Here is a 27,386-nt window from a genome sequence, read left to right on the forward strand (position 1 = left end):
ATGTTGGTGCAGGGGCCCGAGGACTTGGGCCACCTTCCGCTGCTTTCCCAAACACATTAGCAGGAAGCTGTTTCAGAAGCGGTGCACCCAGGACACAAACCGACATCCATATGGGATGCCAGCTTCAGAGGCAGTGGTTTACTCTGCTGTGCCACAGTGCCGGCCCCATGAATTTTGTATATTTCATCTTATAAATCTCCACATATTTGTTTAGATTTGTACATACTTATTTCAACTTTGTACTTTGTTCATTCCTGGTGCGTAGTAAAGTGATTGACTTTAAAAAAAAAAAAAAAAGATGTATTTGTTTTATTTGAGAGGCAGAGTTACAGACAGAGAGACAGAGAGAGGGTGAGACAGAGAGAAAGGTCTTCCATCCACTGGTTCATTCTCCAGATGTCCGCCACAGCCAGAGCTGAGCCAATTCGAAGCCAGGAGCCCAGAGCTCTTCTGGGCTGCCCGTGTGGTTGTAAGGGCCCAAGCACTTGGACATCTTCCACTGCTTTCCCAGACCATTAAGAAAGAGCTGGATTGGAAGTGGAGCAACCGGAACATGAATCGGTGCCCATATGGGATGCAGGCAGAGGCCTAACTTACTATGCCACAGCGCAAGCCGCAAATATGTATTAACACATTTACCTTTGTGTATTAATGTTACATTAACACATTAACCTTTGTGTATTAACCTTGTGTATTACAATCTTGCTATAATTGCTCATTAGTCCCAGAAGTTTTTTGGTTGATTCTTTCATATATTTTATGGAAACAGTAATGTCATCTTTGAACAAAGTTTTATTTCTTCCTTCCTAATCTGTATAACTCTTATTTATTTATTGTTTTGGCTTTGTACTTAGCTAGGACTTCCAGTATAGTGTTGCAAACAGGGGCTATCTTTGCCTTATTTCTGATTTTAGCAGGAAAGTTTTGAATTTCTCACTATTAAATATGATGTTAGTGGTAGGTTTTTTGGTGGATTGTTCTTTATCAAATTGACATTTTCCCATTGTATTCTTAGTTTGTTCTGAGTTTCAATCTCGAGTGGGTATTGACTTTTGTCAAATGCTTTTTCTGTATTTGTTGACATGATTATGTTTCCTCAGCCTGTTGATGTGATGGATTAAAGTAATTTGTTTTCATTTGTTGAACTGACCTTGCATAAGTAGTATAAATTCCACTTGGTCATGGTATCTAATTTTTAGTATATTGTTAGATTTGACTTGCTAATATTTTGTCAAGGATTTTTGCATGTGTTCATGAGAGATGTTGGTCTGTATTTTTCTGTTTATTTTTTTTTTTCTGGTATTGTCTTTGTCTTTTGGCATTAGGGTAATACTGCTCCCACAGAATAAGTTAGGAAGCATTCCCTCTGCTTCTGTCATCTGGGGGAGACTGTAAAGAATTGGTGTAATTTCTTACTTAAATGTTTAGTAGAGTATACCAGTGAGCACATCTGGGCCAGTCCTTTCTCTTTGGGAAGCTTCTTCATTATTGGTTCAATTTCATTAATAGATGTGGGTCTGTTCAGGTTGTTTGTTCTTGTGTGTGTTTTGACATGTTATTTTTCAAGGATTTCAGCTAGCTTACTGAATTTGTGGGTATGGGGTTATTCATACTCGTCCTCTGTGACCTTTTTAATGTCCATGAGATCTGTGGGTGCCCCTTCCTTCATGTCTCATATTAACTACTTGAGACTTCTCTGTTTTTCACTTAGTCTGGCTAGAGAAATCCCAATTTTATTTATCTTTTCAAAAAGCCAACTTCTGTTTTTGTTGATTCTTTGTGTTAGTTTCCTTTTTCATCATCACTAATTTTTGTTATTTCTTTTCTTCTACTTTACTTTAGAATTAATTTTCTATTTTTCTAATTGCTTATGGTAGTGGCTTAGATCGTTGATTTTAGCTCTTTCTTGTTTTCTACTACATACAATCAATTTTTTAATTTTCCCCTTGCAAGTACTTTCGTCAAATCCCACAAATATCAATAAGTTGAATTTTCTTTTCCATATTCAAAATGTTTTTTGAGTTTCCCTGGGCATTTCTTCTTCACTTAATGTGTTACTTAGAAATATTTTATCTCTAATCTCCAGTGTTTTGGGAGTTCTTAGTTAGGTTTCTGTTTTTGCCTCCTTGATCTGAAACCATACAACTTATGATTACTGTTCCTTTAAATTTGTTGAGGTGTGTTTTGCAGCCCAGAGTGTGATCACTCTTGGGGAACACTGCAGGTAAACTTGAGAAGAATGTATATTCTGTTGTTGGATAAAGCAGGCCTTAGAAGTCGATTATATTCAGTTGGTTGGTGCCACTGTTGAGTTTAGCTCTGTCTTGCTGACTCTGCCTGCTGGTTCTATTTCTAATAGAGAGGTGTTGAAGTCTCTGACTAGAACAGTGGATTCATCTGTTTCTCCTTGCAGTTCCGTCAGGCTGTGCCTCACGTATTTTGACATTCTGTTGTTGGGCATGTGCACATTGAGAATTATGTCTTAGACCCATTTGTTAGGGAGTGTTCCTTTTTTATCCCTAAAAACTTCCCTTACTCTGAAATTTGCTGTGTCAGAGATTTATATAGCCATTTCTACTTTTATTTCGATTGGTGTTAACAAGTTGAATCTTCTATTCCTTGACTTTTAATCTATATTTACACTGGGCGTCTTGTAGGAAATATATGTTGGGTGTTGTTTGTTGAGCCACTCTTTCAATCTTCAACTTTTAATGGATGTATTTAGATCATCGATGCTACAGTGCGTGTTGGTAGTCTTAGTTTCTACCGTATTTGTTATTGTTTCCTATTCATTGATTGATTTATATGCCTGTTTTGGTCTTCCTTGCTTTTTGCACCTTTTGTGATTTCAGGTGAGCCTTTTATATTATCCTGATTTTATTCTCTTTAAGCTTTTTTTTTTTTTTTGAACTATTTTTACTGGTTTCTCTAGAGTTTATAATATACATTTACAATGAATTCAAAGTCACTTTCAAATAACACTCTGTGGCATCTCAGGTAGCACATGTAGCATAACAACAAAGCAGTATGAATTCCTACCTCCAGTCCCCATGTCATTGCTTTCATTCATTTCACTTAACAAATAAGCATACCCAAGCACCTGTATATAAATGACATATAAGAATGTACCATGGAATACCTTATTGTTACTTTGGATACACTGTGACCTCTTATGTCCGCTAAGAATAAGAAAAATGTTTTGTATTTTGCCTTCACTTACTTCTTCACCAGTGCTCATCTTTTAGTTACGTAGACGTGAATCTTTTGACCAGGATCATTTTTCTTCTCTCTTCTGGCAACCAATTCTCATAGTTTTTGTTTGTCTGAGAAAGCCTATTTTACCTTCATTTCAAAGACAAGTTTTGTAGGTTACAGAATTCTAGCTGCTTTGTGTGTCTTTCTCTTAAAACTTTAAACATTTCCCACCACGTTCTCCTTGCTTGCCTGGTTTCTTTGGAGAACTTTGATATCATTCTCATCTTTGCTTCTCTATCTGTAAGGTATTTCTCCCTCTGGCTGCTTTCAAAGTGTTTCTTTTCCTTTGAGATTCTCAGTTTGTATATAATATACCTACTATACTTTTTTTTCTGGTATGGGTTCTTGTTTTGTTTTGTTTTCCCTTAACTCACCTGATATCCTCTGTGCTGTACACATCCGTGGTTTGTTGTCTGACGTGAATTTGGGGGAATTTCTGAGTCGTCATTGTTGTGTATGTTCCTCTTGTTCCCTTTCTCTCCTTTCCTTCTTCTTCTTCTTCTTTTTTTTTTTTTTTTTTTTTTTTTTTTTTTTTTGACAGGCAGAGTTAGACAGTGAAAGAGAGAGAGAGACAGAGAGAAGGTCTTCCCTCCGTTGGTTCACCCCCGAAATGGCTGCTACAGCCGGTGCTGCGCCAATCCAAAGCCAGGAGCCAGGTGCTTCCTCCTGGTCTCCTATTCGGGTACAGGGCCCAAGCACCTGGGCCATCCTTCACTGCCTTCCCGGGCCACAAGAAAGAGCTGGACTTGAAGAGGAGCAACTGGGACTAGAACCCAATGCCCATATGGGATGCCGGCGCCACAGGCGGAGGATTAACCAAGTGAGCCACGGCGCCAGCCCCTCTCTCCTTCCCTTCTAATATGCCCAGGACATGTCTTAACACTTTTGTGCTTGCCCCACAGTTCTTGAATATTCTGTTCCAATTCTTTTTCTGTCTTTTTTCCCTTTGGGAGATTTCTGTTGATATGAACTCGAGTCCAGAGTCTTCTCAGTCCTGTCTAGTGTCCTAAGGGGCTCCTCCAAGGTACAGTATTTTCCATTTCTAGTATTTCTCTTAGATTCCTTAGCAAGGCTTCCATGTGTCTGCTTACATCATCCATCTGTTCTTACATTTGGTCTACTGTATCCATTAGAGCCCTCAGCATCCTAACCTACCTGTCTTAAGTCTTCTGTCTGATCATTCCAGCCTTGAATTCCTGGTTCTGATAATTGTTTCCTTCTTCAAGCTGTGCCTTTGCCTTTTAGTATGTGTTGCAACTGTTTTATTTCTGAAAGCCAGACAGGGTGTGATGAGTGGAAGAAACTGTTGCCATAAGCCCTTGGCGATGCTTTGTGGTGGACAGCTGTTGGGGAAGAGGACATGTTCTGCAGTCCCGTGATCAGGTCTCAGTCTGTTGGTGAGCCCGTGTCCCTGGGCTGTGACCTTCCCATAAGTGCCTCTCAGCGTTCCCCTTCCTGCCCCCATGGGTGAGACAAGAGGGTGATTGGGCCTTGTTGAGATCCTGGTAGGGATGACTGTGGTCAGGCAGTTGCTCCTGAAGCTGGGCTTTGGTCTTTTCCCTCGCTCCCTGATGGAGCTTCCAGATGTCAGACCACAGAGGAGGGAATGGGGACCCTGCCATTCTCAGTCTCTCAGCTGTGTCCCTTCCCGCTGAGCCTCACAGGTTAGGTTTTCCTACCTCAGGGCTGGTTCTGTGGAGGTTCCTGCTCCTGCAAGTTATGATTCTCTGTATTTGCCTGCCTGTGTCTAATTCGGGGGGCACTGGTTTACCCTGTGGTCTCAGTTCTCTAATGAATCTTAGAAGAATTGTTAGTTTTGCATTTGGTTTGGCCTTTTACTTGTTGGTGTGGAGTGATGGCTTCCAGTCTGCTTCTGTGCCATCCTGGACGCCAGAAGACTGTTCACGAAGTTTCCTCTGTTGGTGAGAAGCTGTGAGCTGACGTTCCCTGCTGCATCACAGCAGCCAGTACTGGATCCCCACACACATCGTGCCAGCGCACCAGACACCAGGCGTGTCACCGCGTGACGGCTACAGTGGTGGCAAGGAAAGGCGACCTTGGTTACATCTCAAGTGAAGGAAGAGTTTCCACGCTGACAAGGCAGGGAGCAAACCAAGATTTACTTAAGTCAGAAACTGCCTCCCACAGCAGCCAGGAGGGGCTCCCCGAGAGGCAGACCCAAGAAACTGTGACGGTCAAGTCTTTTTTAAAAAAGCACAATTTTGGGAGAAAAAAAAAAAAAAAAAACAGAACAGCAGCTAACCATCAGTCAGAGTGTGGGGACAAAACCCATCAAAGGGCCGGGTTTATAGTCCTCTTATCTTGTCCAGCTTGCTCAGGGTAAGACAAAACACCATCAGAGAGGTGTGATTGGTAACTTCTCCTTTCTATTCTCATGATAAACCAAAACTCAGAAAGGTAAAATTGTTACAGGTAAAACAGTGGTGGAGAGAATATAATTACCTCGGTTCTTTGTCTCACATGGAAGAATTTCCAAGAGGACAAACAGAGAGATTTAAAAGCAAGATTTATTAGAGTCAGAGACCTCCAGCCAGAGCAACATGGAGGGGAGTTTCCAAGAGAGGAAAAATCCCAAAGAGGCCAGCGGTACTGGGGTTTTCAAGCACAAATTTGGTGGAGCATAAAAACTTATCAGCTTGATATTCAGTTACAAGATGGGGACAAAACCTGATTTTAAACCTTTATCAGAGCCATCAGAAGGATGGGATGCCTAATTTACTTTATAATAAACTGGGAGCTCAGTGGGAATCACCACTCCCTTGCTAGTCTCCTGATAGGATCGGAAGCTTTCAAGGAGTGGGCAGGCAGGCACTTCTGACCTTGGTAAAGATAACTTTTAGGGGTGACATTTTCCACCCTCAATTTCCACTGACTGCCTATCAACCCACCTGACTCCTCACAGAGTCGCTACCTCCTAGCTATTCTTGTGATAAAACTGGAAACCCAGGAGTGGGATTCGGCATTTTCATCTTGCTAAAGGTCACTTTTGGGGAGAAGCAAGCACTTTGTACCCTCTTAAAGAGACTTCTCCTTTTCCTCATTCCAGCCGGGACTGACCTGACTGCCTATGAGTCCATCTGCCTCCTCACAACTTTCTCCTTCAGGGGCTCTGATAGAGTGTGTGCGCGCATGCGTGTGTGCGCGCGTGTGCGTGTGTGCGCACTAGATGTGTGTACTGGAGCTGCCACCGCCTCCTTCCTAACTCCTGGGTGAATCTGGAAGCCCTGAGCCAAGGTTCTTTCATATGTAAAACAGTGATTACCCACGCAGTGGAGAACATCCGAATAGAATAGCTAGCTAGCAGATATTTCTTTATTATAATAATAGGAAGCTGAGATATGCTTCTACTGTGTGGGCTGAGAGACTTCCTGTGAGTTATTTTCTATTAAAAAACAACCCAAGTGTTTTCATGGGTTTTCAGACATATGGAGGGAGGTAGGAAGAAACCTTTTTCAGAGTCTGTAACCATGAAGAGTCATCCTCTGTTTCACGTATGCAGTGACCTTGGTTTTCATATTCCCAACTCTTGTGAACAGTTGATTTTCTTACTTTCAAAGATGTAGGAATATATTGATTCACCTCTTTTTGTGAACTGTTATTAATTTTTGAATACAGTATGTCCTTCTATGTTTGCCAAAAGGCTTTCTCTTCCCTTTTTTTTCTAAATTGAAACCTTTTTCTTACAAAACCAGCACAACCTGACTTTTAACTTAGAAATTATTTAGTGATTAAAAAGCATATTTCTCCAAGCATGATGGATATAGCTAGAATTTTATAGCTTGCAAATAAGCACTGGTATGGCAGTTCCTGGGGTATAAGTGGGTTGTTCAGGAAGCTGAGTGGCTTCCTATGTTCTCCGTGTTGGAAATCCAGTGTTTGTGGACAGATGGGTTGGAGGACATGGCGCTAAGCCGAATATTTTTATGACCACAAAATCTGTTGACAGAAGTGGGAGTAATATCTAAGAGAGTAGTGCTGTTTAAGGGCAACGCTTTTCAACTTTCTGGCCACAAACCCCATGAGCAAAAGTATTTTTAGATTCCCCCCAGTGCATATATTAAAATATTCATGTATAAATGATACATATATTACCTTGTGAATCTGTTGAAACATTCTAGATCATGTTTAAGATCATTTATTCTAAACAACCAGGAAAACTCTTGAACATGTCTATTTGACTGCTAAGCCCCAGAGATTGCCCTGTGTGATCTCACTTTGGAGACCATCGGAGCTGCCGTGGCTGAACAAGCCCAGGTTATTTTCACTCATTTATTGCCCTGGTGTACTCCACTTCTGGGTAGAATTTGGAATGTGGGGATGAGGCACACCACACCAGAGTGGCAGTCCCAGTCAGGAGTCGAGGATTGTGGACCCAGACACTGGCCTGGGAACTGGGGATCAGGGCTTGGAGACAAAGATGATGAGCTGCGAGCACTGGCCTCAGCCCCACCGCCGGTTCTTTGGCTTTGGAAAGGTCAGTGTGTATTGGGGTTTCACTTTCCTTTTCTGCAAAATGGCACTTTCTAGCTCCAAGACTCCTTGGTCCTGTAGACTCTGAGTCTTTCTATTTCCTGGAATCTTTATCCCCAGATCAGAAGCACTGATTTTATTATCCTTTAGGTGCTGTAAAGGTGCACCTTTAATGCCTCCCACCCCTGTTCCACATTTCATGCCTGTGGTGGCAGGGCTTTTGCCCTTCAACACTGGAACACTCGCTTCTACTTCGGCATCCTGCTTTCCAGTTGGTGCTGAATTGTTTCCCATACTGGTTTTCAAAGTCTCATCTTCAAATAGAGCGTCTGTGCTTTGTGTTTTTGCAAATCCACCTGATGGTGGTGAATCTCAGCTCCTCCCACCCAGTGTAGTGTCGAAGAAGTTCTTTGGATTGAAAACACGTTTCTCCCATAATTGCCCCTCTTCCTCTGCATCCACACTTCTTATCTCCTCTGCATCTTTGCCAGTCAAAGATGTCCTGGCAGGACAGTGGACGCTGCAGAAGGACCAGCCAGGTGGCTGAGGTCACCGAGGTTGGACGGTCGAGGTCTGTCTTGCAGGAGAGCTGTTGATGAGGCCCTTCTCGGGGGCCTGTCGTCCTTTGGTCAGCGTGGCCTCTTGGGACAGATTTCCTCTTTGCCGTGGTGAACCCTCCTGTCATTCCTGCCTTCATTAGATCCTCCTGTAAAGGGGCGAGGTTTAGGAAGGACATGGGTGGGGAGCCAGTGGAAAAGGAGCGTCCTTGTGAAGTTTGGATTCTCTCCGAGGTCCCTGCTGTCCTTGGCTGTGCTAGTCATCCTTCCTACCTCCCCCGCTTCCTCTTGCTGCGCCATTACCTCAGGCAGTTGATTTCTCAAACCAGAAATTGCTGATATTCACATAAAGATGAATGAAATGGGAATGGCAAATGTGTAATAGGGTGTGAATCGCGGAGGAGCCTAACAGAAACATTGTAGCTTTCCTGCTTCCCACCTGCCAGAGGAGAGCTGGAAGGTGCCTGTTGGTTTATTTAGCTTCACTGCTGCCAAGGGGAGAAGAGATCCCTGCCCCCTCTCTACTGTTAGTGGGTTGAATGGGTTTTATCTTTCTGCATTCTTTAAGTTGAAAAATATAGCATAAAAGTTACCATTTTAAGCATTTTTTAAAGACTTATTTATTTATCATTTGAAAGGCAGAGTCACAGAGGCAGAAGCAGAGAGAGAGAGAGAGAGAGAGGTCCTCCATCCACCAGCTCACTCCCCAGATGGCTGCAATGGCCGGAGCTGTGCTGATCCAAAGCTGGAACTAGGAGCTTCTTCCAGGTCTCCCACATGGGTGCAGAGGCCCAAGGACTTGGGCCATCTTCTACTGTTTTCCCAGGCCACAGCAGAGAGCTGGATTGGAAGTAAAACAGCCAGGACTCGAACCGGTGCCCATGGAAGATGCTGGCACTGCAGGCGGCAGCCCTAGCCCCTATGCCACAGCGCTGGCCCCTTTAAGCATTTTTAAATGTGCAAATCAGTGACATTTGTACATTCCCATCACCTCCATCTGCCTCCAGAAGTATCTCTTCTTTCAGACTGAAAGTCAATAGTCATTAAAGACGTACTCCCCACTCCTCTGCCTCCACCCTGGCTACCTCCCCTCCACTGGCTGTTTCTGTGGCTGTGACTGCTCTAGGTACCCCATATAAGTGGACTCGTATGTATTGGTCCCTTCAGTCTGGTTCACTCCACCTGGCATGTTGTCCTCCAGGTTCACCTGTGTGATCACATGTGTCAGAATTCCTTCCTGTGAGATGCACCATCTGGGGCAGAAGTGTGTGGCAGCTGAGGGGAGGCTGCCTCTGCATTGGGTCACTGTGACCCAGGACTGGCACCCAGTGGTCTACACTGTATCATCAGAAGGGAAATAACCGGCTTTGAGTATAGGGAAGCAGGCTTTAAAAAGCAAGCAATGTATTTATTTTAGAAAACTTATGAAATTCAGATAAGCAAAAAATAAGACAGCTCTATTCTCACATATCATTTCTGCCATCCAGACATAGCCACTGTTGCTCTCCTGCCGTGTGTTCCTCCAGACTCGTTTTGGGCATGTCCCTGGGTGGGCACACTCCCCCCGGAGCTGAGATGAGGGAGTCTCCTTTGTATCTTTCTGGTTGCACTGACAATGGGCGCATGAGGCCCCGGGAGCCTCCACACAGTACCTGAGAGCCTGCTCCTGGGTCTTCTCACCTCTCTGCCCATAGGTCCTGAGTTTTATCCCACATCCAGGGTTCAGTTTTTACATGAATTCCTACAAAAATGTCTGGGCTGTCCACGAGGTGACCAGTGTTCCGAATGATGGGGATTAGCTGAGAGATCCCTGCTCATCCTGCAGAGTCCCTCTCCAGCCCCCCAGTGGAGAAGGCCCTGCCCTGCCCTCCTTGCTGAGAGTGAGCTCTTGCCACAGGCCATCTCCTAGTGCCTGCCTACTTCAGTGTCGTCCCCGTGCCAAGGGCTGGGCTGTGCTGCCTGGTGATGCATCATGGATGCCTCTGCGTGTTTTTGATGGCAACTCCATGTCCATTACTCTCAGTTCATTGAATTCATCCTGCATTGTGGGATGTGTAGAATTATGGCCCAAGTGCTTGAGTCCCTGCCATCCACTTGAGAGGGCTGAATGCAGTCTGGCTCCTGGCTTCAGCCTGGCCCAACCCCAGTGGCTGTAGCCATTTGGAGAGCATCAGCAGATGGCAGGTAGGCAGATGTCTCTCCCTATCCACCACCCTCCCCAAACAGCTCCCTCCCCTGCCTTTCAAATAAATAAATAAATAAATCTTTAAAAAAAAAAAAGGCTTCTAATGTCTCCCTCCCCCCATTTCAGTAAGTAACAAAGTAGCCAGAAGTTTGACAGAGCTATTAAAGCAGAATGATTAGCCTTATTAGTAGAATTATACCGTCCAAAGCAGTCAGGTGTCACGCAGGGCTCTCTGGGCTGTCACCCCACACCGGACGTGGTCTGCTCTGCGCACAGGGTCTCAGAGATTCTCGCACATCAGAGTCAGTCCAGCTGGTGACGACACAGGCGTGAGGGGGCTGGAAGCAGTGTCGGACGCGAAAACACCTGCAGTAACTGTGGATGCTTTTCTGGAAGGGTTCAGGAGGGGACCTGAGATCGTGATGGCCAAATATTTGAGAGGCTGTCACACAAAGGAGCCTGAAGACTTCCGGGTTTTGGTCTTTTCACTTAAGACCCCAGAGAGTAGAAGTTAGAGGGAAGCAGTGTTTCTTTGGTTGGAGGAGGAAGCCTATGCCAGTGGTGCTGGCCCTCTGGGGAGCTGTCTCTCTTTGGAAACAGCAGGCCTCCCAGGACTGGAGACTCTGAGCTACAGCTGGACGTTAGAGGGCATGAGGGAGAGATTCCCACACATCCCCTTTTCCTCTGACTCCCGCCACACATGACATCATGTGTTCAGCAGAGAGAAGAGCCTGGGTGCCTAGACACTCTTTCACCCAGCAGCGGGCCTGGTTCTGGGGAAGCTGGGCCGGGGCTGGTTCCACACCTGAAAGGCCGCTGGATGTGTGGGTGGGAGCAGCACACTCCTGGGGTTACTTTTTGGTGCTTCACTGAAGGTTTTTTTTTTTTTAAATGAATTATTTATTTGAAAGAATCACACACACACACACACACAGATCTTCTATCTGCTGGTTCACTCTCCAAATGGCTGGAGCTGGGCCAGGACAAAGCCAGGAGTCATGAGCTTCTTCCAGATCTCCCTCATGGGTGCAGCAGCCCAAGCACTTAGGCCGTCTTCGGCTGCTTTCCTAGGCACATCAGTAGGGAGCTGGATTGGAAGTAGAGCAGCCAGGTCTCAAACCGATGCCATTATGGGATACCAGGGTCACAGGCAGTGGCCTTATGTGCTACTCCACGGCGCCAGCCCCTTGACTTCAGTTTTATCCACTTAAAAGTGTTTTGTCAGGCACAATGGAAGAAGCACATCTGTCACGGGAGAGTCCTGGGTTTGAATTGCGTTCTGTCGTTTTGTAGCTGTGATACATGGATAAGTTTAAGCTCTGAGTCTTAGTTTCCTAATATGAAAAATGGAAACTCATAGCATTATATTTCTCAGGGTTACCGTGTGGTATGGACGGGATCTCCCCGAAAGTGGTGGACCAGTAGGCACTGGTTAGTAGGGGCTGTCTTTCTCTCCTTCTGCCCCTTCGTGGGTCGACTTTGATTCTGGGGGGCAGATTCACTTTGATGTCTTTACTAGTATTTGGGCTGAAACAGGAGATGAGTTGGGACCATGTACAGCAAGCTGGATTTATTCTAGTTAGGCACTGGCATGCAGAAGAAAATGAAGAGCTTTTATTTAAAATCTGTGGGAGAGATACCTGAGGAGTCGCGTATATGAAGAGTTAAGCCAGGTGTAGACCCCAGAAGGCATGTCAGCCTTTATTGTACCTTATCTTTGGAGACTGTTTCATGAGTTTTTAAAGCTGTTTCGATAGCACCAATAACTTTAAATAAATGAAGAGTATTTTCCCTATTACCACTGGTATTTTCTCAGATTTTCTTTTAAATCATTTTTCATCAGTTCTTTGAGTTTCTTGTGGTTTTTTCCTTATTTTTATCCTTCATATTGAATTGTATAGAATTCCTTATTTCAGGAGCCAGTTCCTCACCTGTGAATAAAATTCCCTGTCTTACCAGGTATCCAGTAGCAAATAATAAAGCATAATTTACATGCCTTTGTCATCGAAATGGATCTGTTTGTTCGTAATCCTGGCCTTGCTGGTCTTTTCTTTCATATGTTGAGTTAGAGTCTTCTGGAGGTAGAATACTAGGAATGTTTTCCTTTTAAACACAGTAAAATTGCACTCAGTCTAAGATGAAGCAGGAGGTTAAAGTAAGTCCGAGAGCCTGTCCTGTGGTTTTGGATGTGTGCTGTTTCCCTTCCTGGCTGCTGTCCCAGAAGAGGCCCTGTGTTTCACCTGGGGCAGCTTCACACAGTGTAAGCCGCCCTTCCTGGGCAGGGTTGGAATGAAGAGCTGCTGTCTGGCCAGGGTCACTGGGCAGAATCCCTGCCCCGTGCAGCTTGTACCTCGGAGGACACTCACCCTGCCCCACACACATGCAAGTGGCTGATGACACGTGTGTCCTTAGGAGCGTGTCCTGAGAGGTCCTCATCTGCCCAAGGACCCTAGCACCTGAGGGCTTTCTAACCTAGAGACCCCATCTGGGCGTGTGCCTCCTCACACCTAGGTTTCCACATGCTTTGTGGCGTTGATTCTTTTAAAGTTCTGTTTCATGGATTTATATATATTTTTTCAAATATGAAGTTTAGTAAAAAACAAAAATTTTAAGGGAAAAATGATGTTCAGAAATGTAATTAGAAGTTGTCTGAGGTGCCAGCATTGTGGCCCAGCAGGTTAAACCACCACCTGCTACACTGGCACCCCATAGGGGCATAAGTTTGAGTCCTGGCTGCTCCACTTCCAATCCAGTTCCCTGCTAATGTGCCTGGGAAAGCAGTGGAAGATGGCCCAAGTGCTTGGGCCCCTGCCACCCAGTTTGGAGGCCTGGATGGAGTTTCAGGCTCCTGGCTTTGGCCTGGCCCGGCTCTGGCAATTTCAGACATTTGAAAAGTGAACCAGTGAATGGATGGTCTTTCTCTGTCTCTCTTGTTCTCTGTCTTACCCTTTCTTGTGTAACTCTGCCTTTCAAATAAATAAATGATCTTTGTAAAAACTTTTGGTTGAACTTTAAAGCATCCAAAGGCAAGCAGCTCCCTGACTGTCAAATTGTCTTTTCCAGGAGTTCATTTAAGGATTGGTTAAGAGACTAGGGTGAATTCTGCCATGGAAATACCGAGTTGTTAGCTAGAGGAGTGTGAGCACTTATCAGACCTTCAGTAGCAGGTTTGTGGGGAGCCCTGTGTCAGGGGGCAGGAAGGCAGGTCCTGGGGAGAGGCTGCAGCTGGGGGCCCCAGGGAGGGATCCTGGAGGAGTTACCCTGTTGAAAAGCATCCTGGCCTTCGAGGGCCGTACTTACCTGTGAGTGTGCAGCTTCGGCTCTGTGTGCGTGGGTGGGACGCCGGGATTGTTTCCCCACCATGGCGCTGCAGCCAGCAGTTGAGCTGATCTCCCTGTCAGCCTGGGAGGCGAGGGGGCTGACGGGGATTGCCTCCCGGCACTGGTGCCAAGTATGTGCAGACAGATGGAGCGAGGTGTGGGAGTCGCCCGCCAGCCCTGGCAGCAGCCGGACATTTGTCGGTGCCAGAACAGCGCTGAGCGCTTCCACGTCACCTGCAGGGTTTGGGTTGCTCTTTCCGATCCTCCTGGGGTCCCTCAGACCCAGGACCTGGGTCGTGCAGCGAAGCAGCGAGCTGGAGTTTGCCGCTGCGTGCGTGGAGCGCTGTGGTGGCCCTAGGGGAGGGATGCAGCCAGTGGGAGGTCGGGTCTGTGATTCCAGCAGCTCCGTCCTCATTCACTTGGGGAGGGAAGATGGGAGCAGGATGGGGAATGGGAACAGCAGTGCCACACACAGGGCCGCCACATTATTTCCATAACCACATTTACCAAAGGAGCTGTTGCTGTGGCCTTTCTTGATGGGTAGCGTTCTCATTGTCTCCCAGTGGTACTTAAACATGTGTCTCGCTTGTCTGTGGTCTTTGGTGATGAAGCTAGTTTCTGCTTCCTTGCATAAAATTTTCCATCAGCGTAGTCACGTCCATTTTCACTAGATTTGCAGATGTTCTTTATTTTCTAAAACTCTTTAATTCCCCCAAACTCTTTATAAAAGAATTTTAAGATGTGATAGATGCAAGGATATTTTACAAATGTCATAAAAAAATTTTATTTGGGGCTGGCGCTGTGACGTAGTTGGTTAAGCCTCCGCCTGTGGTGCCAGCATCCTATGTGAGAACCGATTTGCGTCTCAGCTGCTCACTCCCAATCCAGCTCTCTGCCATGGCCTGAGAAAGCAGTGTAGAATAACCCAAGTGCTTGGGCCCTGTACCCACGTGGGACACCCAGGGGAAGCTCTTGGCTCCTGGCTTTGGATCCACCCAGCTCCAGCTGTTGTGGCCATTTGGGGAGTGAATCAGCAGGTAGAAGACCTTTCTCTCTCTGTCTGTAACTCTGGTTCTCAAATAAAAATAAATCTTAAATTTTTTTATTTATTTACATATTATTTGAGAGAAACAGAGTTCTCGCATCTGCTGGTTCATTCCAGAAATTCCCACCACAAGCAGGGCTGGGTCCAGCCAAGGCCAGGAGCCTAGAACTCGAACTCGATCCTGGTGTCTCACGTGGATGGCAGGGACCCAGTAACATGAGCTATCAGCTGCTGCTTCAGGGTGCGCGTTCACACCTAGGTTGGAAGCAGAGGAGCAGGACTCAAGCCAGTCACTCTGGTATGGACGCAGGTGTCCCAAGTGATGACCTAATTGCTACACCAAACACCCACCGCTAAATATCATTTTTTTCAAAAGTTTACACTGTCAGGCATTTTATCTGTTGTTTTGACTGTTTATCTCCAGCCCGTCTCACTTGCACTTCTTGAATACTTGGGGTGTGAACATCTGGCTTCCTTTCCCCTGTAAGGTCAGGCTGGGGCATATGTTTCCTCTTGCAAACCTTATTCTCTGTGCTTTTTCCTTCCTGTGTCCCCTAGGGTGGCTCCAACCCTAGCAATTCTGTATAATACAGAAATAACCAATTTCTGTAATGGTTCTTTAGCCCAGTGTTTTTCAAATGATGGGTTGTGCTCCATTATTAGATTGTGAAGTCAATTTCATGCGCCGCACTCACATAAAAGAAGAATGTGCCTGTTCATCCCATATTGTGAAGGAGAGCATTGTACTGTGAGACTTCCATGTCTGGGCATGTGCACGTGTGTTTGAGTTGGGACATCTGGCTCTCGATATAAAATATGTGCCACAGCCAGGGAGACGGGAACGCCCCTGCTGTGGTCTAACATACTGCTAAGCTTTCAAAAAGGGAATATCATTTACAGTGAGACAGTCTCGTGCCTGGCGGAGATGGTCACAGGCAGGCCAGGGCCCACCAGAGTCCTCCTGAAGGGGGCGTCTGTGTGAAGGGAAGGGGTGATGGTGGGTGGGCTCGTGGATGTTGAAGAAAGAAGACACTTCTGGGAGGTCTCAGAGAGCCTCTCCTAGTCTTGTACTCATCATTCAGATCTCAGCTTCAATACTCCTTCCGTGGGAACGATGCTGTGGCTTAGTAGGTTAAGCCGCCGCCGGCTACAGTGCCGGCATCTTGTATGCACGCCAATTCAAGTCCCGGCTACTCCTCTTCTGATCCAGCTCTCTGCTATGGCCTGGGAAAGCAGTAGAAGATGGCCCAAGTTCTTGGGCTCCTGCATCCGTGTAGGAGACCCAGAGGAAGCTCCTGGCTCCTGGCTTCAGATCAGCCCAGCTCCTGCCATTGCAGCCATTTATGGAATGAACCAGCAGATGGAAGACTTCTCTCTCTCTCTCTCTCTCTCTCTCTCACTCTGCTTTTCAAATAAATAAATAAATCTTTAATTAAAAAAACAACAACAAAACTCCTTCCCATGGAGCCTTCCCTGGTCACACTGGTCTGGATAAGGTCTCTTTATTAGACGCTTCCACAGAGCACTTGGCTTGGGGATCAGTGATGTGTTTGTTAGTACCCTTGTTCTGTCTCCGCCCACCTCCTAGAGCTCCCAGTGCTGGGCATCTGCCCTGGTTTTGCTTGATTGTGCCTCCAGGATCCAGCACAACGTCTAGCGCGTAGTCAACATCTGGAATACATGGTTCTGACTTGCCCCGTGGTTGCTAGGCATTAGGCTTCTTGCAGACCCCCTGCTGTAATCGTGTCTTTTCCCAGAAAGAGGGATGGGGGATCTTCTGGTACAGGAGGGCTGGAGCTCCGGGAGCTCCGCAGAGGCCTTGGCCACAGCCACTGTGCTCCTCACAGACTCAGGCACACCGACCAAAGTACTTGAACGTCACTGCCCATGGAATGCCGGGGTGAGAAGCAAGCAGGGTGCAGGCAGACTCACGTGAGCTGGTCCATCTCTCCAATGATGGTTTCTTCTCTAGCTTTGCCTGGGGCTCCACTGTGTTTCCTTTCTGTCGTTCAAAGTTCCCTAGTGCAGCGAACAATAAGATCAGGCTGCTAAATAAGTTAGAGCCAATTCATTTGAATGCTGCTGTGGGTGCTGCTGGCGTAGATTTTGCCGAAGGCTTCAAAGGCTGTTTTGTGTTAGTCTAGGAGAGGATAAGCCCAGTATGGTGAGGAATGTGGGGTACATGCTCTTTAACACAGGGTGGTGGTGGTGTTCTTCTCCTTGTCCCTGGAAATAGATGAGGATAAAGTCGGGAAGATGCGGAGACAATGGAGGATCGGCAAGTGTTTGTCTTTGCATGGAAAGCATGTTTCCAAAAATTGTTTTGGAAGCATTTTATTTTGAGGTGAGAAAATGCTGACACCGTGGCTGGCTCCCCTGGCCAGGTATTTATTGGGGCCGATACATCCTTGCCGCGGCCAGCTCTGGGGTTTGGGAGCTGATTCCCTGTTCCATGTGCTGGACCTCCGTGACCCTGAGCATCATTTCCACAGCAACCAGCTGTGATGAGATGGGGGTTGTGACCTCGCAGGAGAATTGCAGCAAGAAGCAGATGAGCTTTCAGATAGGAAATTTACTCTCCAGCCTCGAGCAAACCACACGTAACCGAATCCGGGTTTCTTCATCTCTGAAGTGCAGAAAGCCGCACACCTCCTTTCGGTGGCGCACCAGCAGAGTCGGGCGGGACAGCACGCACTCACACAGGCACCCAGTGCTGTCGGCACACTCGTCCTGCTGATCTTAACGTGCAGCAGAAGAGAGCAGTGGGCCCTCACTCGCACCTGTTCTGCGTAGCCATGGGCAACCCTGCCTCACCCTGCTCTGGCTGGGCAGGCCTGTGCACACCTTGTTCCTCTGAGATATCTGTGTGTCTGCTCCCTCCACGGTTCAGGTCTCTGCGTGCGGTCATCCTGCCAGACCTCCCTCCCCATGGATAAAACCACAGCCCCAATGCCCCCTGCTCCCTGAAAAGTCTGTGTTTTTTTTTAATCACACTTAACAACCAGCTGAGATTTTATGAGCTTCACGCAGGCAGGGTTGTGTTTGCTTCAGGCTCCCCGTCCCCCGGAACCGGAATATGGTGGGCTGTGAAGTCTTCGTGAAACAAATCTCTCTCTCTCTCTCTCTCTTTTTTTTTTTTTTTTGACAGGCAGAGTGGACAGTGAGAGAGACAGACAGAGAGAAAGGTCTTCCTTTTTGCCGTTGGTTCACCCTCCAATGGCTGCCGCGGCCGGCGCACCGCACTGATCCGATGGCAGGAGCCAGGTGCTTCTCCTGGTCTCCCATGGGGTGCAGGGCCCAAGGACCTGGGCCATCCTCCACTGCATTCCCTGGCCACAGCAGAGAGCTGGCCTGGAAGAGGGGCAACCGGGACAGAATCCGGCGCCCCGACCGGGACTAGAACCGGTGTGCCGGCGCCGCAAGGCAGAGGATTAGCCTATTGAGCCGCGGCGCCGGCAACAAATCTCTTTTTTTCAAATGTTCTCCTTTCATTTTGTATGGAATGCGGTTTCAAAGACTGAACACTCGTCTGGGCTGGTGCAGGAAGCACGCAGCAAACGGCGGCTGACAGCAGACTGCCAGACCCTGTCTACCTCTGGGCCGTCTCTCCTTCCCCTTAGTGTTTGCCGTCTGAGCATCACACCCCTGCTCACTTCTCTGGTGCTGCTTTTCGTCCAAGCTAAGCCCACCCAGCAGTGCACTTTCACTCGGGTCGCCCACACTGTTCCCGCCCCAGGTCCCCGGTGCAACAGCTCCTCAGTGAGTCTGGGCCAGTGTGTCAGTGCTGGGCCTCCTTCTCCTCCTTCCTCCCAGGCAGGGAGCAGGTGAGACCTGCATGTGAGGTCATGGCCTTGCCTGCTTGGGGTGGAGGTCACCCCCTGGTGGGGTCAGGCATGGGCCCAGCTGCGAGGAGAATCCCCGAGGAGATCTCAAGGGAGGGTTTCAGATCCTATGGGGGTGGGGCTGGGGGTGGGGTGGGTGGAGGGACCTTCTCCCAAGGAAGCTTTGATGATGGAGTTTGCTGAAACAGACTGAGGACAGATTCATAGGAGAAAAGGCACACAAGTGGTTACGTGCACAGGAGTGGTACAGGGGTGAAGAGTGAGTACCCAGTGAGATCTGGAAGCTTGTAACCTGTCTGCAGGGGAGAGGGAATTGGGCTTGAAGGCACTTATAGAGGAAGACTTTTCGGTTTTTATAGGAGACAAATGGGCCCAAAGAACAGCAGCGTCCTGGACCCCGGGCGTGTGTCGACTCTCATCTCCTTTTCTGCTGGGCCCGTCGGTCTCCTCTGGCTGACGAGCTGTCTGGGGAGAGGACTTGAACAGTTAAATATCTCCTGTAGGGTCTGGCCTTTAGGTAGATGGGGGAGCCGCGGAGACAGCCCCTGGCCGCACAGGCTGCTTTCCAAGCTCTTGCAGTGTGAAATAACGAATAAGCCAAGGGGCCTTCCTTGGTGTGATTGTCGTCCGAGCCCCAGCAGTGTAAATGTCTGTTTTCGTGTTGCCTGTTAGGATGCCTTGCGTTTCAGTTACGCGTCTTCCCTTCACCCTGCCGGAGACGCTCCTTGGCATTACCGTGATCCCTGGAGAAGTGCAACAAGCAGAGATCTACAGAAAACGTGCACGATGCCATGGTCTGACTCCGCTCACTGGGCAGACCCCTGAGCTCCAGGCTCCTAGCTTCCACTCAGCACACTGTCAGCATTGTTTTCCATTCTTGGACTTTTAGACCTAATGTTGCTGGCATGGGCCGTCTTCAGCCAGTTTGATGATTAAAATTATCATTATCGTGGTGGGAAGGGTGATGGACAGTATTTCTTTTTCTTTTCCTTTTTTTTTTTTTTTTTAAGATTTATTTATTTATTTGAAAGAGTTACAGAGAGGGAAAGAGAGGCATCTTCCATCCGCTGGTTCACTCGCCAAACGGTGGCAACGGCCAGGGCTGGGCCATGCCGAAGAAAGGAGCCAGGAGTTTCTTTTGGGTCTCCCATGTGGGTGCCGGGCCCCAGGCACTAGGGCCATTCTCTGCTGGTTTCCCAGGCACATTAGCAGGGAGCTGGATCAGAAGTGGAGCAGCTGGGACCCGAACCAGCGCCCATGTGGCATGCTGGCACTGTAGGTGGCGGCTTTACTTGCTACGCCACAGCACCGGCCCCAGACGGTATTTCTCGAGTGCACACTCACCACAGTCTCTGTGTGAGCCTCTGGTCTCCTTTTCCACCTCATCCCAAAACTCTTCTCTTTTCAGGGAAAGTCCGGTGGCCAGACTTTAACCAGGAAGCTTACGTTGGAGGGACGATGGTCCGTTCCGGGCAGGACCCTTATGCGCGAAACAAGTTCAACCAGGTGGAGAGTGACAAGCTGCGAATGGACAGGGCCATCCCTGACACCCGGCACGACCAGTGAGTACCTGGCCTGGTGCGGTGGCACCTTCGCCATGCCATAAAAGTGAGAGGACTCCTGTGGCGTGTGGCAGTGGGGTTTCCTCGATTGTGTTGTCGCTCAGGTGCCCCAAGGCTGTATGTGGGACGGGAGGCCCAGACATGGCAGTCAGAAAGAGGAAGTTGTGCTGGTCTCCTGTTCACTTACTATTTTTAAGATCCATTCACAAAAAGGCCACATTTTCCACTGTCCCCAACCTTGGAAGAAAGAAAATAAAAAGTCCTGCTTGTTGGGACGGCTTAAGTTGGCATGGTTCCAGAGACTAGAGGCAGGAAAGTAACCACCCAGGAGGGCAGATGTTAGATGGACCAGAAGCTCAGGACGCAGGAGGGACCAGGGACACGTCCCCACACCCTGTGCGAAGGGGCAGCATCTTGTCCACGTGCTTTTTATTATTACTGTGGTTCTTCAGGCGACTCGGATTTGAGGCTGGCAGGCACCCCAGAGACTGCCACGCTCCTGTGCAGAGGGCTCCCAGACCCTTTAGGCAGAGTCACCACTTACTAGGAGAGTGATACCCACACCCTCTTGGTCACCCTCCAACTCTAAGCCTTGCAGGCGAGAGTCTTAATCGGGAAGTTGCTCACATTGGAATTCTCAGCAGATTAATCTTAAATCCAGATTATTAAAAAAATAAGGAGCCACGTTTTGAGGGCAGCTGTTCTCCTGGCCGCTTGCTAGGTGCTCCCGCCCTGCGAGTTACTCTCAGAGTCATTCCTTTACTTCATAGTGTGGATTTCACATCCACCACCCACCGGACTCTGTGCTCGCCTCCTGGGATCCTGTTCCGGCTGCTCGGGCAGCAAGGGCAGGCAGCTGCCCGAGGTTGGGCCATCCGCCTGCCCTGTGTCAGTGCTGCTGGGACCCCCGGGAGAGGGGAAGGGTCAGCACAGCCCCCCAGCAGGGATGTCCAGGCAGGAGGTAAGTGCAAAAACCAAGCCCCGGCTCCCAGAGAGGCCGCAAGGGACCCAGGCTGCATGTGTCAGGGATCCAGGAGGAAGGCAAGGGGGAAGAGACCCACACATACAGATGGAGGCAGCAAAGCTGCGTGTGCACACGCATCGGCGTCCTGCTTGCTGTGTAAGCCCTAGCGTGTGCTGAAAGAGGATTTTTCTCCTCACTGCCACTTCCAGGGAACTTGATCCGCTGCCAGGGGCTCCCTTCCCTTACACCTGAGGGTTCTACTCAATGCTGTTCACTCAGAGCAGCTAGTGCTTCAGAAGCAGGTAGCTTCAGAGTTCTCTGGGAGAGAGTGTGCATGTGACTTAAGGAATGATACCCGTTAGCATACATACACATATGTGTAGCACACGGTGCTAGAAATCTCATCGTTTCTCCAAATGCACTCTGGGAGGTGATCTTTGCCTGCTGTTTCTTATCAAGCAGTAAGGTCCTTCCCACAAGCAGCTCCATTCGCTCTCAAATGCTGCGCTCCTGGCTTCCTGGCTGTAGTCACCTTCGTGAACTGTTAAATCCCATACCTAAAATAGCAGTTGCTCGCCTGAAAGCCACAGGCCCCAGGGAGCCGGACATGAGCTTTGGGGACCCCATGTGAGTTCTGAACGGAAGTGGGGTGTGTGGTCTCAGGTGGCTACAGGTGTGCATTTCTGGGGGGAGGGTCTCTGGCTTTCCTTAGATGTTCCCGGTTATGTGTGTCCTCACTGCCCTCCTTCCCTCACCTGACCACCTCTACCACATGGCTGGGCCATGCTGAAGCCAGGGACCTGGACCTCCATCCAGGCCTCTCTCACATGGGTGACAAGGACCCAACTACCTGAGCGAACACCCCGTGCCTCCAAGGGTGCACATTCGCAGGAAGCTGGAATTGGAAGGGGAGCTAGGATTTGAACCCAGATGCTTTGATCCAGGATATGAGTGTCACAAATGGCAGCCTCACCACTCTACCGAATGCTTGCCCCTCCCTGTTTGATGTAAGAGCTAGTTTTCCTCCTGCGATTTCACCTCTCCAGGCTTCTGCTGGGTTTCTCTTCTGCCGCCTCCACTACGAGTCCCATTCAAGTCTCCACAACTATATATACATTTGTTCGGTGTTTTTTGAGATATGAGTTTATCCAAACAGATGTGTGAATATTCAGATCATGGTGGGATGTGTGTTAGGTGGGTTTAATTTTAGTTCCAGCCGCTGTGTCGTGTTCATTTGCATGTGCTAAAGGAGCAGCTGGGCTAGCTTCCACATTTGTTGAATGCGAGCTAAATTAAAGTCTGTACAGAGTCAGTTGGATGCCTGGAAGAGAACCAATTTAATGTCCTCAAAGTACAAGCTCAAGAATAACTATTCTTGTTGAATGTCGGGTTAAGGAGATTTCCCCCCAGTATATTTAGTAGAGAGCTATTAAGGAATTTGACCTTCCTATATAAAAATCTTTTTTTCCCGTCTCTACAGTGTCTCCCTTTGTGTACACATGGAGACATGCTTGCACAGTAGAATTCAGTCTTTGTTGTGATAAATCCGAAAGCACTGCAGGTGGAGGTTAATTGAGAACAAAAGTCTGCGGAGTCCCATAGACCTAGGTTGAAATTCCAGACTCTCCAGTCCTCAGCTCTGTGGCCCTTGTTCTGTGTAAGGCGACACAGCCTTACCCTACCTGTAACCCATGAGGACCGATCGTGTTTACAAGCGCTAGTTCCTCCTCTGAGGTACTTCCTCAAGAACCGCCTTGGTAAGGTCCCTGCTGACTGACTTTTCTAGGACAGCAGTCCCTTGGTCCCCACCCCAAATAACGACCTGGAATACAGCGGCTCAAAATCCTGGTGTGTGAGTGGTGACGGAAATGATGGAGGAAAAGCAAGCAGGGGAGGGTGGGGAGTTCTGGGGGAGGGGTGTGGCCCTGGGGATGGCTCCGAGGATCCTGGCTGCAACAAAGGAGGAGGGCAGAGTCACCTCTCCGCAGTGCAGGGCGGGAGGCACTGTGAGTGGAGCAGGTTTAGGGGACACGGCAGGAGTTGAAATTGGGACATGTTAATAATGCAGCGTAGGGGGACTGTTGTGTAGGTGGGCAGATACATGTCTGGTATTGACGAGAAAGATCTTAGTGGGAACATGCATTTGCAAATGGGCAACACATGGATGGTGTTTAACGTTGTGAGACCGAGGTGGGCCTTTGGTGCCAGCGACTTAAGTCACTGTTTGGGATGCCTGCGTCCCATATCAGAGTGCCTGGGTTCAGTTGTCACCACTCCACTTCCAATGCAGCTTTCTGTTCCTGTGCACTGTGGGATGAGTCCCTGCCACCCTCCTGGGAGACTGAGATGAAATTCTGGCTTCCTGGCTTCAGCCTAGCTCAGTCCTAGATGCTGCAGGTATATGAGGAGCGAGTTAGTAGAGGAAGATACCTGTCTTTCTGCTTTTCAAATAAAATGAAAATAAGTAAATAATTGCTTTTAAAAATATCATGAGGCTGGACATCACTCCCAAGGGAATGAACACAGATTGAAGTGAGGGGAGGCCCACGCCCGAGCCCTGGGCAGTTCCAACATTGGATCCCTAGCCATGGATTTCAGGCCCACAGCTAACTTGGAGGACAGCCCGTCACTGGTTGCTTAGATCTGGGGCTCTGCTCACATGGCCATGGGACATCCTTGCACAAAACTGCAATGGTAAAGTTCATAGGAGCCTCCAAGGAGTTTCTCATCCAGTGGTCCTCAGCCTAGGGTGGTGCCACCCACATGGAGCAAGGATGGAATCGGGAGGGTGGGGCCTCTGGGGTTAGAAAGCCCACGTGTGTGGTGCTCCTGGCACCTACCACCAACCACCAAAACCCAGTGATGCCACATGTCTTGTGTAGCATTGGGTGGTCTCTCACATTGAGGAAACTCAACTCTAGAAAAAAACTACCCCAGATACCAACAGGGCCTCCTGTCAAGCCCCTGGTTTGCCTAGCCTTTCTCCCCTACCAGTTACTCCACAAGTTGCTTCTGTTACTGCCTGGTCAGACTTGCCTTCTCCATCTGCCTCCCCTGCAAGGTGGCCGTGAACCCTCACCTCTGGGGCTGGCTCCTGTGACGCTCCCTGCTGATGTGCCTGGGAAAGCAGCGGAAGGCGGCCAGAGGACCTGGACCCCTGGCACCTCATGGGAGGCCCGGATGGAATCTTGGCTTCAGCCTGGCCCAGCCCTGACTGTTGTGGCAATTTGGGGAGTGAACCAGCAGATGGAAGATCATTCATTCTCTCTCTCTCTCTCTCTCTCCCTCCCTCCCTCCCTGTAAATCTGCCTTTCAAATGAATGAGTAAATCCTGAAAGAAACAAAGCCATCACCTCACGAGCTTTGTAGGCCACACAGGCTGCACTGGAAGTCTTTCTGGCCCTCTGAAATCCGAATGTTGGGGTCCCACACCCCACAGTGTGCCTGTTTGTGGATACTGCTGTTGTGGAGATGGTTGAGGGTCATTGAGGCCTCAAGGGTGGGGCCTTGCTCCAATAGGACAGGTGTCCATGTAAGAAGAGGGAGAGGGCCCGTCGCCTCTGTGTGTGAGAAGCCAGAGAGGAGGTGGCTGCCTGCGAGCCAGGAAGGGACCCTTCCTGCACCTTCTTCTGGGACTGCAGACTCGAGGGCTGCAGGACGGTCAGCAGGTGCGGTCCACCCGCCCGCCCAGTGTGTGCTCCCCCGTGACGGCAGCCAGAGCCCTCCTGTGCTCCGCTCCCAGCTCAGCAAGCTGCTGGAGCCAGACCCGGAAGTAGCAGGGTGCCAGTCGCCTCCGTTTGCTCTCAGGCTCTGCCAGTGCCTTCCTGGGGTGATGGGGTGCAGAGGCTGCAGGGGAGACGTTCGCGGGCTGCCTTCTGTGGAGTGGCGCGTGGTGGGGAGGAGACGGTCTTCCTGCAGCAGCTGTCCAGAGCCCAGCCTCCCGTCTAGGAGGGTTTCGTTTCTTTGCCTGGAAATGGATCTGATGGGAAAGTGAAGTGTGGAGGTCAGCCCAGGAAGCAGAGTCCTGGAAGTTTCTGGAATCTCAATCTGTGCTGGGGAAAGCTGAGATGGCTCACTTTGAAGCTATTTATAGAAGTAAAGTCAAATAAACCCTTGGAGGGGAAAAACAGGATCTTTGTTTTCTTTTTTTTCCTTTGTCAGCCAAGTCCTGTCCGTTTTCATTCGTTTCATTAAATCCACTGGGAAAAAATGAGAGTTGCTTGGTAAAGCAACAAGTTTCCTTCAAGTTTACACATTAACTTCATTAGGAAGTTCCTCCCTGTGTTGCCACCACTTCCTTTTTGCCACTAAATTCATTTTTGAAAAAGCAATTATTCATTTTTGTTTATTTGAAAAGCAGAAGGACACACACAGGCAAGAGATCTTCTGTCTGCTGGTTCACTCCCAAAATGCCTCAGACAGCCAGGGGTGGGCCGGGCCAAAGCCAGGAACCAGAACTCCCACATGAGTGACAGGGCCCCCTGTGCTCGAACCACCACCTGCTCCTCCCCGGGCCGTGCCCTAGCAGGAAGCTGGCTTGGAGGTGGGACTGGAACCCAGGTGTGTGAAGTGGGGTGCAGACATCCCAGGCAGCACCTTCACTGCTGCCCCGAATACTCGCCCTTACCACGAAGTGTAGAATGTAGAGTTTAGAAAGAGTTTTATGTCTCAGCGTGAAATTTGCTCCCGAGGACGGGGCTGCCTCAACAGCGCCCCCACAGAGGAGCCCACGAGTGTGTCCAAGTTGCTCACCTAGTGGGATTTACCCAGCAGCCTGCAAGTCAGAACTGTGCTTTTTACGCAACGTGGTTGCTCGGCCTCTGTTTTGTTTAGCAGAATCGCCGCAGAACTCTGTCGGGGTGGCTTTGTGAAATGTCTGGCTCTCATCGCAGCCCGGGGCCCAGCTCTCCCGAGGGTGCTGCTTGTGTGTCTCTTCTCCAGGGACTTTTCTACCAGAGGGCAGGCCTGAAGCACCGGGCTGTGTCTTGGACTCTCACTGGCACGTCGGCTAGAAGAGTGGCTAGCCAGGCAGAAGAGTTGCGGGGGAAAGACCACTCCCGAGTTGTCTTTGCTATCCTGGAAGAGTTAACATTGCTGAAGCCCAGGAGAAGTTTTCACCGTGAACTCAGCCGGCGCGGTGCGGAGGGAAGCTCTGGCTGAGTTCATTATTATGGGACTTGGACTTTCTCCTGAAGGGCCAGCAGCTCTGGGGAAATGCGCCGCCCAGCTCCCTGGTGGAGTGTGAGAACGGGGCATGGGATGGTCCAGAAATTGTCTTTGCACTTCTCAGATGCTGCCTATAGACGCGGCAGCCTGCCGTCACCTCCGGGAAGGAGGCTGGCTGCTCTGCCATGGGGTGGGCCCAAGCTCCACTGCACACACACTGACAGAGTCCTGTGTAGAGGGAGAGTGGGGGGGGGGGGGTCACACATGTCTCTTGGTCTGGGTGGCCTGGCCTTGTTGGCATTTGGGACAGGGAGGATGTGGCTGTGGCTTAGCGGCAAGCCCAAAAAGATTTCTCCAGTAGTCATAGTAACAAGACATTCGTTGAACATTTCATTGGGACCAGGGGCTGTGTCCAGCCTTTGAGGTGCATTGATTTGATTGATGGACAGCGTTGCACTCCTGTGGAAGGGTTGGGAGGTGGTCTCACTCCCTACCCCCAGAAGGCACAGGTGTTTCACCCAGGAGTCAGACTCGGTGGCGTGGGGCCGTGGATTGCAAGGCAGAGGTACCCCTCCTCCCTCCCCCTGCCCCCCATCCTACGTTGTCATTAGAAACATATCTGGGGGTTGGCAGGCAGGAGGGATACGTAGAGTACCCACTTCCTGTGGGAGTCAGTGGGTTTCACAATTAGTGAGCCATGACGGTTTCTCACTGTCGGTGAGGCACAGTGGAGTGGCTTGCCTGAGGTCCAGCAAGGCCCTGGAGAAGGAAGTGGACTCCTGCCCAGAGCGGTGCTGCACACGTGGCTGCCACGCCCTCCACTGCTAGTGTGTCTTCATTCACTCAGGCCTGAACCTTCTGCATGAGGCCCGAAAGCACTGACACCAGGAACAGATGGGTGTTGGCAGCCTGCAGCCAGCCGGACTCCACCTGCCCATGTGCTGAAGGACTCCTGGTGCCTTGAGAAAAACGTGCGGTTTTTGTTTTCCCTTTCACAGT

At 49.1% G+C, this 27,386-nt stretch overlaps 1 protein-coding gene across 1 annotated transcript in view; it reads left to right on the plus strand.

Moving 5' to 3' along the window:
• GALNT2 (polypeptide N-acetylgalactosaminyltransferase 2) overlaps positions 1–27,386 on the plus strand; it is a 197,530-nt gene that overhangs the window by 113,331 nt on the left and 56,813 nt on the right. The window contains exon 3 of the mRNA XM_002717390.6: positions 20,104–20,257. Coding sequence (XP_002717436.2) covers positions 20,104–20,257 — 154 coding nt within the window. The remainder of the gene's footprint in view (positions 1–20,103; positions 20,258–27,386) is intronic.

The sequence above is a fragment of the Oryctolagus cuniculus genome, chromosome 13 (genome assembly GCF_051225735.1).
Source record: "Oryctolagus cuniculus isolate XC-2025 breed Fujian yellow rabbit chromosome 13, ASM5122573v1, whole genome shotgun sequence".
NCBI classification, from domain to species: domain Eukaryota; kingdom Metazoa; phylum Chordata; class Mammalia; order Lagomorpha; family Leporidae; genus Oryctolagus; species Oryctolagus cuniculus.